Here is a 16,411-nt window from a genome sequence, read left to right as displayed (position 1 = left end):
TCTAAGTTTCTAAATTTCATTTGGCTAAAGTTTACTGAACTCTTGCGATGAGCCAGACATAATTCTAAATACTCCCTGCTTATCTAACCACAACATTCTTAAGAGATAGAAATACTTTTATTTTCATTTTATAAGTGGGGGGAAAACAGAGCACAGAAACATAAATAACTTGCCCAAAGTCACACAGTCAGTAGATGGGATAGTCAGAACTTGAAACCAGGCAATCTGGCTCCATACTTTTAACCCTGCACCTTCTTCAGCGCGTTCACACATCATCCTATTTCAATGCCCAACCCATCCATTCGCCTAACGAACATTAATAAAGCACGGATTATGTTCCCGGTATTGAGCCAGGTGGTGGATGATAAGAAAAAAGTTCGAGACATGAGACTCGGTTCACCATCCAGAAAAAGAGAGAAACTTAGAAAGTGTTGCTTGGCCTTTCCAGTGTGGCCTGGGGAAATGCAGACCTCCCCATGTCCTTCCCTCAGCTACAAAAAAGGAGGGTCTTTTGGGAAATTCTATACACCAGAGTTCTCCAGATTGTTCAGTAGCAGCAAACCTTCCTGGCTGAGGATCTGTACTTCACTTGAAAAATTTCTTGATTGTTTTATTTTTCTCAGGCTTAAAACCGAGAAGAAAACCTTCCCCCCCACCCCCCCCCCCCCCAACTGCAGTGTATTAGAAATACGAAAAGGGGGAAGCAGGGGAGGAAAAGTTCCCCTTCCCCACACCCTCCAAGCCCAGACCTAAATGTTTTCTCACCAAAGCCGGAGTTACTATCAAGTGAAGTCTCTGCATCTGTATGAATCTAATTTAAGGTCCAGCCTAAACCGAGGCGATGTGACTTTCTTGCAGGAGACATCCTCAAACCGGGGCTCTGGGACCGTTTTAAACCCAGAGGCTTATTCTGAGGTACCCGAGGCTGTGTAGTCAGAAGTGTAAATTAAACTGGGGTCAAGTGAAGCTAAGAAACAAGGGCGGAGGCAGAGTGCTGTGCCTGAAGGGTGAGATGGGCCCCCAAATGGAAGGAGTAATCACGAAGAGAACGATTGGCCATAAGAGGACTGAGGAGAGGAGAGCAGGAGGGATGAGGCTCAGGGCCAGGCACGGTCAGTGAGGAAACCTGTGCTTGGGCAGCAGTGAGGAGCGTAATTACAGGGACCATGCAGAAACAGAATGGTCTTTGGGAAGCAAAGGGAACATCAGGAACGACTAGGGATTTGAATGGAAACAAACCTAATTTCAAATTCCAGTTCCATCACTGCTTGAACTTGGATGTGTTATTTAACACTCAGGTCGTCATCAGTGAATAGGCAATGTTTACATCGACTCAGTGGATTGCTGTGAGGATTAAAAGAAGGAAGACGTGTAATGCACTTAGCCTAATGTTTCACACATCGTCAATATTCAATAAATACAAGTTGTCTTGTTCTTCTGCTTTTTAATCATCTTCCCCTCACCCATCTACATCCCAATCTTGATTCTTTTTTATTCTTATTTTTTTTGGTATTTTTATTGATTTTTAGAGAGACAGAGAGGAAGGGAGAGAGATAGATACATCAATGAGAGAGAAATAATCATTGATCGGCTGCATGCCCGGTACTGGGGATCAAGGTCTGACCCAGAATCAAACCATGACCTCCTGATTCTTGGGTTGATGCTCAATGCAATGGCTGAGCCACATCCGCCCAGCCCAATCTTGATTCTTCTTTATAAGTTGGCTTTACTGTTCCTTTCCCAAACAGATGTGATTTTAGGAAATCCTAACAACAATTTAAAATTCTTTCTAATTAGCTTAAAGCTGTGAATTATCACCTTTGTGCTTAAAATATTACATATTTCTCTGGGGAAAATGTGTTGCCATCCCTGACAAACAGATAAAGTCTAAAAAATATTTGAATTCTCCCTGTCACTGAAATAAAATATTTATCTGAAAGATCATAAAGAGTAAAGCAATAAATAAATGATTTAAAGAAAAAATATAGAGCCACTTATCAGAAACAAAAACAGTGACCACTCAAAATTAAGCATAGAATTTTAAGCGAAGGGTTAAATTCCATGCAAATTATATAAAAAATTAACACAATTTTATAATATAAACTTGAAAATGCTAATGCCAGATTTAAAGGATGTAAGGAAAACTGCATTAGAAGAAAATCCTAAGAACCTAGATAAACACTTTAGAGTTATTTTGCAACTTTGTTCTTGGAGTATTGCTTGAAATAAACAGCACATCATATAAGAAATATTTTATTTTAGTGATTTTAGAAGTAGTGATTTTGTCATAATAAGATTTGTCCTATAAGATAAGGAAATTATAATGTACAGAGGTAACTGCCAAACTTTTAAAAACCAATAATAGGTTTCTTTAAATGAAATTTTATATGGGAGACTTGTATACATGCAACACAAAATAGCAAAAGTGGGAGTGAGAACCTAGAACCCACCTGCTCCAGGAACACATATTGTCTCTCCCCTCTAACCTTACAGACACTCTGGGTCCCCCACGCCTCAGAGCTCCTCAGGTTACTACTGCTCTGAAGAATCATTGATCTATTTGGTTGTTGTTGTTGTTGTAGTTGTTTTCTAAATCGCATGTTGTATCTGTGGTGGTTAAAAAATATAACGATGCTTTTTTCTCCTACCTTCTAAGTTCTTCTAGGCTGGACTAATAATCAAATTAACAAAGATAGATTAACAGGAGAAAAATCAAAATTTTAATAAATGCACATTCACATAAGCATGAAAATTCCAAAGACAATGAGGCAACATTACATATATAAGACATTTTTAGACCAAGGAGAAGGTTGACAGGAATGAGATATTAGATTTCAGAAGTGAGAATGAGAGATTTACAAGAAGTTGAGGAGGAGCGGAACATACAGGAAAATCCTTGTCAGGCAACTCAGACACCGTGAGACACAGTGGGTATCTAGCTAACAGGCACCTTCCTGAAGCGCTCTTGTCTTTCACACTTAATTCAAGCTAGGCCAAGGTGAACATCCTAAGATTCTCTTCCTGAATCTCTTGGGCAGAAAAGTGGGGAAGGGTCGCGCAGTCCTCATGGCTCAGTGGTTGAACATCGACGTGTGCACCAAAAGGTCATGGTTTGATTCCCAGTCAGGGCACATGCCTGCAGGGTCATGGGCTTGATTCCCAGTGTGAAGCATGTAGGAGGCAGCCCATCAGTGATTCTCTCTCATCATTCATATTTCTATCTCTTTCTCTCTGAAATCAATAAAAATATACTTTAAAAAAAACAACAGGGGGGAGGGTCAAAGCTTCCTCCTTAATCTTTGTTTATTAATAAAGAGCTTAAAAATCAATATTCCAAAAGACAACTTCAGGGTGGCAAATCTTTGGTTTCCTTCATAATTAGTTAGTGTGTCATTCAGTAAATTTTAATCAATCTCAGTTATTATTTTATCTTGCATATGAAATAAAGTACATCACAGTGCATTTCAATAAGATAAAGTATTGCTTTTGAAATATTTATCAGGTATATATGAGTATATATGCCTGGGTACACTGTGTCATTATGTAAAGTGATTTTAAGCTCTAGTCAAGAAAACTCTGAATGCCCCCCCGCCCCCGCACCCCACCTCTCCACACACTACTTCATAAGGTTGAGAAAACCTCATGAAAATAACACTAACACTTTGGTAAAATAATTTGAAATTATAAACTTCCGACCCTAATAAAATGGAGTTCTACTCAGAATAAAATGAAGAACTTCAAAGAAAGAATTTTTTGCTAGCAATGAAGAAAGTAGCTGGATCTTTTTAAATTTTTATTTTAGAATTTATTAGTTATGAATTCCATGTTATTTTTTTCCTATCAAAAATGTTTTAGTTTTAAGCCTAAGATTGTTGAATAATGTGTGCTGCCTTATCCTATCTATCATAGTCACTAAGTCTTTCATAAATCAGGGATGCATATATAAAAGTATTACAAATGCCTCAAATGTACAAAGTGGTAATAGTAATAACTAGATTAAATCATTACATTGGATGATGTTGTTTCTCTTAATGCATTATAGATATGTTTATCTTTTAAGTCTGAGTGTCATTCTTATGTTAATTTTCATATTAATGATCATCCAAATGTGATCAGCTCTTTTTCATGTGGCGCAGAAGGGTCTTCTGTTGGTTGAGCTCCTAATCACTAGGTTCCCAATAGAATAAGTCCCTTGGCCTTAAGCTGCACAGTGTTTTCTCAGAATGATTCATCTCATCTCTGACCAGGTCTCAGGATGATTCAAGATATTATGGAGTCTTCAACAAACAGCATATGATAAAGATTGCTTAAAGGATTTCTTCTGCGCAACAGGCTTTTAGTCGTCCACACCAAGCCCATCTCATGACGTAGTGACGTTTAAGTGGTACTGGCCAATGCAGAGTATTGTTAAGTAGCCTGCTTAATGGGCAAGACTTCTTTACCACTGGCTCTGAATTTGGTCTGTAGGTGTCTCACAAAACCGGTCCAGGAGCTAGTTGAACTAATATGCATATCATTAATGTAATAGGAATTACAGTTGCGATAATTATTAACATTTTAATGTCTGATCACTACCATATATGGGACAACTGAGTCCCAATGCAATTTCCTTCCCTTCCTATAATTTATAATATGAATTTACCTTTTGTAATCCACAAATTCATTCAACAACAATATATTTAGTGCCTACTATATGTAAGACACTACACTAGAAACACCATGGCATCAAAACTCAAGGAAGACATCACTTTGGCTTCAAGAATATTGGAATATGGTATTGAGATGACAACTTCTAAGCTAGCAATAACAATAGTCAATTCCTATTGTATAACTTATGTGCCAGGCAAGTGTCTAAAATTTTTAACTTCATGTTTTAGAACATTGCTTGGCACATAAGTCACTCAATAAGCATAGTTGTTGATCCTTCCTCCTAGAGCTTATCTTTCAGTGAGAAAAGCAAAGAAGCAAATGTATGAACAACTGATAAGTTTCATGATAGAGAAAGTTCAGGATTTATGCACTCAGCAGAGTGCCTAACAGGGTCTAGGGAAATCAGGAAAGGCTATCAGAGGAAGGAATATTAAAATTGAGACTCACTTGAGTGTTAGCCAGAACAAGAAATAAGCAAAAATATATAAATAGTGTCTGATGTGTATATATCACAGCCCCCCACCACTCCATACACGTATGCAAATAGTGAAATAGGGACAGGAATAAAAGGAAAGAGTAATGCATTTAAATAAGGAGAGATGATAAGGGTAGAGCCTTAGCATCTCAGAAAATCACTTTGTCCCTAACTCCTCTCCTATAATGGATAAGAATACCTTCTTAGAGCTACGCACGTAGTATGGAAGAAAATTATTTTTTGAATATTTCCCTCCAAATTAAATAATAAGAAAGTAAGAAATGCATGTTATAATAAAGCCCACCACAAGCAGCTTCCCTATCTCGTTCATTTGAATATAGTACGGGTTAAACAAAGGCCTACACAGAAGAATGACTCATCTCTATTGCGAGAGTTTTACACTTAGTGTTGACAATTTATGAGAGGCCTGTGCTATAAACATCCCCTTGCTGAGGACCACGGCTGACTCATCTTCTTTTATCATAATATTTGGTATTAGAAGAAATACAGACTATTCATGTCTGTAATTTGACTTCCATCTTTTCCATTCTACTGAACTTTCTCCTGGAAGGTTACCAGTGACGTCACTATTGCCAAATCTCTGCCATCATTCCTCTTGTCTTGACCTCATTGCTCCATCTGCTCTTGGTGACGGGGCCTCCTCTTTGGAACACCTACCTCTTCTGACTTTGGAAATCCAGCACTGTCATCATTGCCCTTTTATGTTTTTTTAACTCTCTTACGTATATCCTGGCACTAAATAAATATCTGATATTCATTAATGTTAACACATATCTTATCGTTCTGTCCCATTATTTTATTAAACATTAATTTGTGTTCCATAAAAATACTAAGATGAATGAAAGACAGGAGCACTTATAATTGCTAAGTGTTACAGATGAGGTGATTAAAATTTAAGTAAGGTCATAAGGTCAAAAGAGTCAACTACTGATAGGAGCCAGGATTTCAACCTATAGCTTCTGACTACTATTTTAATATCAGTTTTTGTCAATTGATTGCTTTATTTTCTGATTTTTAGGACATTTAATACCTATAATTTTTTTTTCATCAAAAAGAGTGAAACTTTCCTTATAAATGTGGTTTGGGTCATACAACAATGCAGTTTTCTTTATGTGTAACAGGATCTACTGGTAGATTTCCTAGTTGCTAAAGCCCCACTTCCTTTTACTTTTGGTAGAGTTCGTGATTCATAACTTGTGAGCAAAGGAAAGAAAATGTGAACAGGCCTAAGCAAAGATCTTAAGGGTGATGGAGGTAAGATTCTAGAACAGTGGAGAAGCCTGGATGTAGAACAAACTACGTTTTCATATCCCGAGGACATTATCTGTGCTGTAACTCTAGCATATTTTAGTCAATACCTTTGTATCCTTGTCTAAAATTGTTCAATCTTACAAGACACAGGATCAAGAGACAGTAAAGCTGTGGTTCCATATTAGTGCCACATTTCAGACGCCATAGAGAGAATTTCCATGAAGGATTGTGTAGTTTAAACTTGCACTTTAAGGATGAGAAGAGTCTGGCCCAGAGCAGTTCAATGACCTCTATAAGATCACACAGTTACGGTCAGGACCAGACCTTGGATCTGAAATGTGTGGTTTTGTGTTCTCTCCCTCTTTCCATGTTTTAATCAAGACATCAAGCTGCCTGTTTGTAAAAATACATTCATTTGAGGCCCTTCCCAAACCAAGTGAATCAGAATCTCTGGGAAGGTAAGGACCAGTTTCCCCCCCTGAAGCTGACCAAGTGATTTTAAAGAGCAGCCATAAATGAGAACCAGTGTCTAGCCAGCCAAATAACAAAATGTTAACAATATACATGAATAATTCCTTATAGAGTAAGATGCATTGCAAGATAGAGTATTATCTTCTTTATGTGTAATTTTATTGAGGGATATTTTCCAAGTCCATTATTACTAGTAATATCCAATATAATAAAAATAAAGACTTTAGTAGCTTTTTGTTTTGTAGCCTTCATTAGCAAGTTTTTACTTGTCTGTTAGTGCTAGTGCTAAACAGAGGAAAAAAATCAATCATAAAATATTCCTAGAATTTGGGGGGCATCCCACTCTGTCTTGTAGATACTTTTACCCCCAGTGTCTACATAAATTAGACTACACCAGGTAATGTTTATTACCATTTAGATTTAGAAAGTAATTCACAGGTACCTTTGAGAAGATTAAAAGATATGAAAGTTTCAAGCTTAAACATTTATCACATATGTTTTGCCTTTTTATATACCAGAAAAGAACATGAATATTAAATACTTGTAAAATTGCATAAACCCCTATGTAATCATGCCATAATCACGCAAATGATTTAGCAATAAAACACAAAGTTCCCCAAAGGCTGATTGGTGGTTGAATGAGACATAAAATGACTGTTGAATGCCTAAGCATAAAATTATTGTTGAATCAATAACTTTAAGGAGGTTAACATTTTAACTGTAAAGTGTTACGTAAGGAGTAGCAGCCTGGATGGAGGTAATGTGCAATTACATGCAACTAGGCGTCAGTTAAACATGAAATAGTACTGCTTTAAATAGGGATGTTAATCTGCCTGCATTCCTAATTCATCATCACTACGTGTGAAATTAATGGTCTGTGGTTATGCATAAGTGACCCAGGAGGCGCTTCTAGGGCACAACTCATGGCAAGTACAAGAAGCAGCAGCTTCAGAATGGCTCAGGTTCCTAGGAGTTTCAAATGGTATCTGCTCTTTTTACATTCCGCGGTTACTGAATGATTTTTCAGAGGATTCTGTTGATGAAATCCACAAAAAGCATGTTTGATGTGACATTTTTAGAATAAAATGCTTTTCATAAACACAAGGAACAATAAAAAAGATAGACAACTGCTCTGATAGTGGAAGGTGGAAGACAGGCACACACAGTTCTCTCCTTCATAGGAAAATAACAACATAGACTGCTCTTCTCAAGGAAAGAGTGTAAAACTATCTGCAAAGGGATGTGAATGCTTTTAGCCAATAATCTGAAACTAGGGAACCAGAAATGTGGATTTTAATGAGACTGTATGAGAGCGCCGCACATATAACAAACTTTCACTAAAGTGTACTGCATATTATAAGTAAAAGCAATAATACAGTGCGGTGGTGAAGAGTATAGTGCTGGCTGGAATTAGGCTGCCTGGTTTGAATTCTGTCTTTGTAAAATGGAAGTAAAACGGTACCTATCCCAAAGAATTATTTTGAGGAACAAGTGAGCAAACATTTAAAACTGCCAGGTGAATTTAAAATATTAGATATTAATATTAGTTGCTATAATTATTGTTATTAAGCACATCTCATTTAGATTTAAGAACAAATATCAAGTGCTTTCATGTTCCTTACCACCTACAGTTCTGAATCTAAAAGAAACCACAAACAGCAGATATTGTTTTTTAATGAGTCCCCTCATCCAACCACTTAATCACTCAGCATTCAAAGAGGATGTGAATTTTCAAATGTGTTGTCATTTTTAATTTAAGAAAAACCTTCAAATTATGAAGTCAATCAATGACAAAATATAATTTACTATTTAGGAGACTTAAAAGCATTATCCATTTTTATTTTCTTCTACATCTTTGATTATATGCTAAAAGAAAAAGAAGATAATTTTACCTTTTGAATTCTTGAACCAATTCTCAATTAAGAATGGATTACTCCACAGAGAAAGACTCTTTTTAAAAAGTCTATGATAGAGGTTATTTAAATAAAAGAGAGTACCATAAATTCAATATATGTTCCTCCTTCTCTCTATTTTGTTTCTTACTGGATTAAAAGTTCCTTGGCTTCAGGGATGTACCTGTCTTATCTGTATCCATATAACAATGTCATTACAAAGACACTCCATAAATATTTGATGAGCATATAAACTAAAAGAGAGATTTGTGTAAATAGCATTGTAGTCTGTTGATTTTGGTCAAAGAGAAAAGCAAAACAGTTATTATCTTATAAAGGTTATGGGTAAACATGGAGCCCAGAATTTTTCTTGGAAATGTGTGCTTTTTTTGTATTTCATAAGACTTTATCTAATTTAAACATATATTTTAAAAATTATCATGAAAGACATAAATTCTTCATTCAAGGTGAACTTGTTAAAAAGGCCCCATGTAGTTAACATCTAACTAAAGTTAGAATAAAATCATTTTCCCCCCAAAGTTAGATCTAATAGAACATAATTATGTTTAAGTTCTTACATATTGAATATTAAACATAACAGTCTCATCTTGGACACTTTCCTTATTTTTCAATGCCTTCATTGGCAAAAAGGGATCCAATATCATTCCAACTAAGGATCAACTAAATGAAAGACTTTAAACATTTGTGGTATAAAAAAGCTGATTCACCAGGTGTGCTCTGTTGTCAATTTTAAAAGCAGTGATTTCAAAATAAGCAAGTGTCAGTTGCAGTCCCAAAGAGCCCCAACTTGGGGCCGGGCATGGGGGGTAATGGAAGAAGAATTGTGAGGTTTTATAAGTTCTTGTCTGAGGCTGGATGGTGGCTCTTTAGGGTTGGCTCAGCGATTGATCTGGCTGCGGTCTGTAGGGCTGTACCAGTTTAGGGCCTGAAAGTGGATGCTGGCAGTCCAGGATTCCCTCACTTCTCCTAAGAGAACCCACTTTAATATAAAAAGATTATTTTTGCAGCATTTACCTGCCTGGTAGTGGTTACATGTTTGTTATGTATCAATTACAAACATAGGCCACGATCCACCTTGAGTTTAGTATCAATTTAAAATGAATACATTTTAATAATCATAATAGCGACTCAATGAATTTTAAAGAATAGCATGATATATATTTACTAACCTTTTAAAAGAAACCCCAATACCTCTCAGACGTGGAATTGCTCATCTAGCTAATGTGTTTAACTCACTTCCTAGTAGGAAAATTCCATATGACTTGATTATTTTCTTCCCAAGTTGTTCTATCTTCAAAAATGTTTGTGCCTTTAAGAGGAATTATAATTGTAATTCATACTATGGGTATATATTTAAATGAGCGATTAATGAAAATAGTCCTCAATTATTAAAAAAAAAAAAAAGTTGCGGAGGCAGTGGCCAATCTTCCCCGATGCGTCATGGTGGAGTCATTCTCAAAAACTAATGGCTACAAAATTGAGTAAACATAGAACCAATAAAGAAAAGATTTCTTCACACCATATGAAGAGTACATTGCTGTGGAAACTTTTGGGAGAAGCACAGCATTTTTTTTTCACAATGATAATATCTCATGCTTGCAAACATCAGCCACAAAGTAAAAAATTCCTCCCCACATATCAATACCATAGAGCTGACTGTTGCGGAATGACCCCATTCGCCTCAGTGCGTTCCACCCCATCCTTCTTTTGAGCACGAAGCACAAGACCGTATTTGGTGAAACAAGCCATTAATTAGGACTAATATATTCTTCTTGTCACTCCTTGCAAGTAACTCCCCATCATCGTGCAGAATAAGGAAACACTCCCAGTTGACACCTCATTCTTTCAAATTCTGCCTTAATTTTTCAAACGCTTGAGCTATTTATTTTCCAAATCTACTTTGTAAAACAAAAGCTATTACATAGCCAGCAGTCCCTTTTCCTAAATCTAATTTACCAAATTGTGATCTCTATCAATGCTCAGTAAAACTTCAACCTAGTCCCAGGATCATATTTCTTGTTTTCATTTTTTCTTTACAAAAGAGCAGTTAAGTGATAAGTCACTTTCTGCTTGATTTCTTGGTAGATTCAGAAGCTAGATTTGGAGCCCATAATTCTACCCCTCTCCCACTATGCATTGATTCATGATTATTGACCACCCACCAAGTACCACCATCCTACCAAGTGCTAGCATCAATGTTTACATATAATACTAGGTATTTTTAATGAGTGATAAGCTTGTGGTAGGCATTGTGGTAAGTACCTTCATTATCTTGATTTTTTTTACTATTATCCCTATTTTACATATGAGAAAACTGAAAGAGATTAAATTACTTGTCCAAGGGTTCAAAAGCAGACTTACTAAATCCATGATCTTAAGCATAGATGGAAGGATTTAGTAAGCATTTGTTTCCAACATGAAAGTTCTGGACATTAAAGGGCACCATTCGGGGTGAGGAAGAAAAAGGTGGGGGAAAAAGAGGATAATAAGAAAACAATAAAAGGTCAGAAGGTAGGAGTTATTAACATTCATCAGATGTCATTTTCTATTCAAATATGTTTTCAGTAACATTGAAATGACTCACTGTTCTTAGGCCTTACCGGGGGATAAAATAAAAAAGTAAAATCAGTTATGTATTCATACAAATTTGAATATATGACTTACAACCAATAACATTTAAATAATACCAAGTAGTTTCATCAGGTGTGAAGTACCAAATCTATAATTCTATGAGTCTAGGTGGAAGATAAAAAATAATGGCTGTAAGAAGTCAGAATGAAAAGAGATATCTGGAAGGTCAAGAAATCCAGGCCTTTGAGAAGAACTGAGGAAATAAGTAGGACTTGAGTAGGTCCACTAAGACTCAGCCATTCCCCCAAACTGTGAATCCATCAGCACAGACAGGAAAGTGGGAATAAGCAAGGGTGCAGTGAGTTTTCCAGCCAGGCTGGGGTGAGACGATTTGGTGAACTAGTGGGAGCTGAGATTGAAAAGACTGGGTTCAGGTTTGTGGCAGGTCTTGTCCAAAAGGCAATGAGCAGGCACTGAATAATTTTGTGCAGGGAAGTGATAGGATTAAGACAAAATTTGGGGAAGTTCAATCATAAGCAGCAATCTGATGGGTAGCAAATAGGACGGAACGAAATATATAATTTAGGACTTTCTTCATACTTCCTCGCTACATTGAAGCGGTAAATGCATGTAGTACCATGGAAACAGAGGCACCGAGAAGGAAGATGTGGACACGAAAGGCACCCCTGAGGAGTCACACGTGTACACACACACACACGTACAAACACACGTGTACACGCCACACACACACACACACACACACACACACACACACACACAGAGTTTTGGCAGAAACCAGACATCGTTTCCACTATTGGGAACACCAGCACTGGTTTGGGTTCAAGTTATGCCTGTCACCCAGAGCAACTAAAGCCACCCACTATTCAGGCAAATGACCCCACAAAGCAAACCAATCCATCTGGCCCATGCTTCCCACCTCCACCCTGAGGAGTCAGAGGGGAAGATGGAAAAGTTTGGGGAGTAGTCCCCGGCTCACCCAAAGGGCATTTTTTCATTCCTCAGCCACTGTCAGGTGTCAAGAGAGGGAGGAGGACATCCGGACTGCGCGCGAGCCACTCCTCCCCTGCGGCCCATTATGAAACTCCGGACACTTTGCACCTCACCCCGCTAGGAAGTCCTCCAGCCCCAGGCTCTTATAAAGGTCTCGTTGTGGGGCCAGTGAGCTCAATTGCTGGACAGACCAGTGTCAGAGGAACGTGGCAGACGGGCGGCCCTCCGGTCTCTCCACCGCGCTCCAGCCGCAGCCCGGCCACCCCGCGCTCCCAGCCGCAGCCCGGCCACCCCGCGCTCCCAGCCGCAGCCCGGCCACCCCGCGCTCCCAGCCGCAGCCCGGCCACCCCGCTCCAGCCGCAGCCCGGCCACCCCGCGCTCCCAGCCGGACCGGTGAGCTCCCTCCCCGCGCCGCCCGCCGCCCAGCAGAGAGCCCGACCGCCGCGTCCCCCCGGGACAGAATGGAGCCGCGCCTCGCCCCCCGCGCCCGCGCCCGCGCGCTGCTGCTCTGCCTGGGTAAGCCCCCGCCCGCCGCCAGGACACCCGTGCGCTTGAGTGCGTTGCGCTCGTCCCTTGACAATCGGGGGGTTTCCACCGGCTACCGTGCACCCTTGGAAAGGATGTCTCTTGCGTGCCAGTCCGTCTTTCCCTCCAGCCCGGGAGGAGGGGAGTCATCGGCATAAAAAAACGCTTTTCTTTGATAAATTAACTATTGGTATATGTGTCATGCATGGATTTATACAGCTCCGTATTAGGCAGAATAAAAAGTCGGAAAGTTTGGGGTTGTTTTGCTTTTAAATTTGATGTTCTAGAGACCCAAAGACCTCGATGCGCTCTGGCACTTCAGGCCGCGTTCTTTCCCATAGGGGCCGGGGTGGGGAGGGGGCGGGAGGGGATGAGCCCAGGGCGCGGGAGACCCTTTGGAAAGTAGTGCTTTCCTGCCGTTTGCCCTCCGTTCTCTAAGTCAAGCCTGGTTGAGCTCCCGGGGGCCGGGTGGCAGGTTTGCTGGAGCCCCAGACCCCCGGGATGAAACCGCTGTTCCTACCTGGAGCTGAGGGACGCGCCCAGGTCCTGGAGCTCCTCGCCGCCAATCGCCCTCTCACCTGCCCTTTCGGGTTTGTCCCTGAGCCCTCGTGGCGGAAGGCTGGGCAGCGCTTTTCACTGGCGGGCATGGCACCCCACAGCCTGTAATCGCTGAGTGTACTTTGATGCCTATCATCATCCTATTTGAAATGAGTTAATGTTAGTCGATGGGGGGGGGGTTGAGGGGGGGGGGAGGAATCTAGCGTAAGCTTCCTAGTTTGAATATATATATATATATATATGTATGTGTGTGTGTGTGTGTGTATATATATATATATATATATATATATATATATATATACATATATATATATACATACATATATATATATATATATATATATATATATATATATATATATATATATATATATATAGCTTCTCTCCATTTCTTAAAGTTGAAGAGGAATTTGGAGTTGCAAATGAAGATTTAAATAAGGAAATAAAACTTGCCAGTCTCACATTCTTTCTGGAAGCGCAATGAGGCGAATTCCCCTACCTACCTACCTACCTACCTGTGAAGGATGTGACAGTTAAATTGTTATTTCGACACACCTTATCTCAGGGGTTGAGACCTAATGAAATGCATGCTACGCATAGTGGAACTTGTCCAAGTTCAGGAATGTAAGTGGAAACTGGATGTCTGGTTTCTACCAGAACTGTGCTAAGGACTTGGTAGAAGATTCTCTAGTAAATAATGTGGCTTTGCTGTCTTTGTTTTTAAATCTTTGTGAAAATAATAAAATTGGAAAGGTGAGAGTCTTCCTAGAGTTAGAGCTTAACCTAGAGGTCACAATGTCTTAGCGCTTTCCCCCCTCACCTGTAAGGTTGCATGCGAACAATGCCAAGTGTCTGTTCAGGGACAGTCATTAAATATTCTAATTTGAGACAGCAAGAGCCTATGAATAACCTGGTTACTACCCACCTATGTTGTGTGTGTTTTTGTTGTCATGAAAGTGCTTAACTCCTTTATTGCATTACTTAATTATAGTTCACTTATTTCATCAGCTGCCAAGCCCATTTCCAAATGAGCTAGGTCAGTTTCTGTTTCCCCAGTGTGTTCAGATATTTGTCTGCCACTAGGAAAGTTCCTGTTTGAAGTTCTATATCATTTCTCCACACTCTATGCAGGCATGCAAGTCCAATAGTTCTATTCTAAAGCACCTGGGGGAAAACGTAAGGTCATCTGTAAATTCTGAAATTGCCCCCTCCCCAACAAAATATAATCTAGAAAAACTTTTCCCAAATGACTTTTCTCATTTATTTTAGATTTCAGCAAACTGTTTATTATTTCCATTTTGTGGAATTCATATGTCTCTTTGATACTTAGGGGCTCTTGATCTAAAATAAAGCATTTTCATTGATACCCAAATGGACTTTTGAGCATATTCCTGAATGATATCTCCAAGACAATTTCTGCGCACCTCATTGCACAATGACAGAGAATTGAGCGGAATAAACATTTATTTTCTTGAAAATATGGGAAGCGTGGATCTCAATGAGACATTGGCTCTCCTCAGATCTTTTCTGTTGATCTGAGAGTTCGTGAGCTGCCTGAATGTTAGCACACCTGAGATGACACCTCTAGGCAGAAAACATGACGACAGGCCTCTCCTGTCTGGGTTTTGACCCAGGGACCCAGCTGCCTTCCACATCACCTGGCCATATGAACAACTTGGGTAATTGGGGTGTGTGGTTCCACATTGGGGGCCAAATCTAGGAGTTTGGAAGGGAACTAACAGTTACCAAATGCCTACTGTGAGCCAATCATGTTGTGTGGTAGGTGCTTTACACACATCATCTCACTTACTTCTTAAAGTAACTGTATGAGGTTGGTATGAATAGCCCAGTTGGACAAATGAATAAACTAAGGCTCAGGAAAGAAACTAGAGTAAATGGCAAGAATAAATGTCTTCTGTCCATTTTTGCCCAAGAATCTCCCATTTCCTGGTTAATAGTCACACAAAAGATACAAATGTCATGTAAGAAATCCTCTTCAGAGAGACTATAAATTAAGGTGTGGTTTCCTCATCTGCAGGACTTCACCCTGAACATAGACTTATGCAAAGTGTCTAACTAATAAGGTTGTAATTTCTGCTGGGAACATTTCTTAGGAAGGAAGACAATGGTGAGACACCCCAAAGCTGTGATATCCTTGGGGAGGAGCACCCTGACAGCCATCCTCTTGGTATAGCAATTCTGGAAGCTTTAACAAGTGAAGTAATATGGCAGACTCAGTGTCCTCTGGCAATGTGTTATGAAAGACTGGGTGTCTACTTACAGGGCAAACAAAAGTTCTGTGACATTCTAGGTTAAAGTAATGACTTTATTAGCTAGGATACTATCTATAATACACAAGATGACTTGATAATTGTCCAGAAAAAATGTTAACCCTTAACTTTTTTAGGACAAAAATTCTGAATTTTAAATTTGAGGCATGAAAGTGAGTTAAATGCAAATCCTCTTGCAAACCCTCCAGATCAGGGAAAAAGTCTCACTCTCATATATAAAAATACACACATTTATATATGTCAAATTTGATAGTTTTGAATCAAGAGACATAGATAGTACATAGAATCTAGGGTTCACACCCAGGTTTTTTATTTTTTGATACTTCCAGAAAGATTTATTCCATTGTGAACTTCAATTTTCTCATCTGTAAGATGGAGATCATAATAACTATGTTATCAGGTTATTGTACATGGAATTAACAAATTGAATATTAGAAAATAATAAAAAAATACTTTTAAAATTAGAGCTATTTTCATCATCATCAAGTGCTTTCTTATAAAACACCTCATTTAAACTTTTTAACTCCCTTTTAACCAGGAAAGGTATTATTATTCACATTTTTTAAACAAGAAAACAAATTTAAAAAGAAGTGTTATCCCTATATATAAGGCTTCATTTTTTAATGTGCGGACCCTCTGCTGGGGACGACCTTAACTCACTCTTCACTTTTGGT

The 16,411-nt window shown here is 38.9% G+C and overlaps 1 protein-coding gene and 1 long non-coding RNA gene across 3 annotated transcripts in view; one reads left to right on the top strand and one right to left on the bottom strand.

Moving 5' to 3' along the window:
- Window positions 1-13,608, bottom strand: part of LOC132218019 (uncharacterized) — a 26,536-nt gene extending 12,928 nt beyond the window's left edge. For both annotated transcript variants that reach the window (XR_009449078.1, XR_009449077.1), the window contains exons 1-2: window positions 13,409-13,608; window positions 1,240-1,344 (exon numbers count right to left, since the gene is read on the bottom strand). This is a non-coding gene — a long non-coding RNA (uncharacterized LOC132218019). The remainder of the gene's footprint in view (window positions 1-1,239; window positions 1,345-13,408) is intronic.
- Window positions 12,464-16,411, top strand: part of EREG (epiregulin) — a 17,620-nt gene continuing 13,672 nt past the window's right edge. The window contains exons 1-2 of the mRNA XM_059668588.1: window positions 12,464-12,642; window positions 12,752-12,879. Of these exons, the coding sequence (XP_059524571.1) occupies window positions 12,825-12,879 (55 nt within the window). The 5' untranslated portion in view covers window positions 12,464-12,642; window positions 12,752-12,824. The remainder of the gene's footprint in view (window positions 12,643-12,751; window positions 12,880-16,411) is intronic.

Source organism: Myotis daubentonii, chromosome 1 (genome assembly GCF_963259705.1).
Source record: "Myotis daubentonii chromosome 1, mMyoDau2.1, whole genome shotgun sequence".
NCBI lineage: Eukaryota > Metazoa > Chordata > Mammalia > Chiroptera > Vespertilionidae > Myotis > Myotis daubentonii.
The sequence above is the reverse complement of the archived record's forward strand: the minus strand, read 5'-3'. Positions and strand labels throughout refer to the sequence as shown.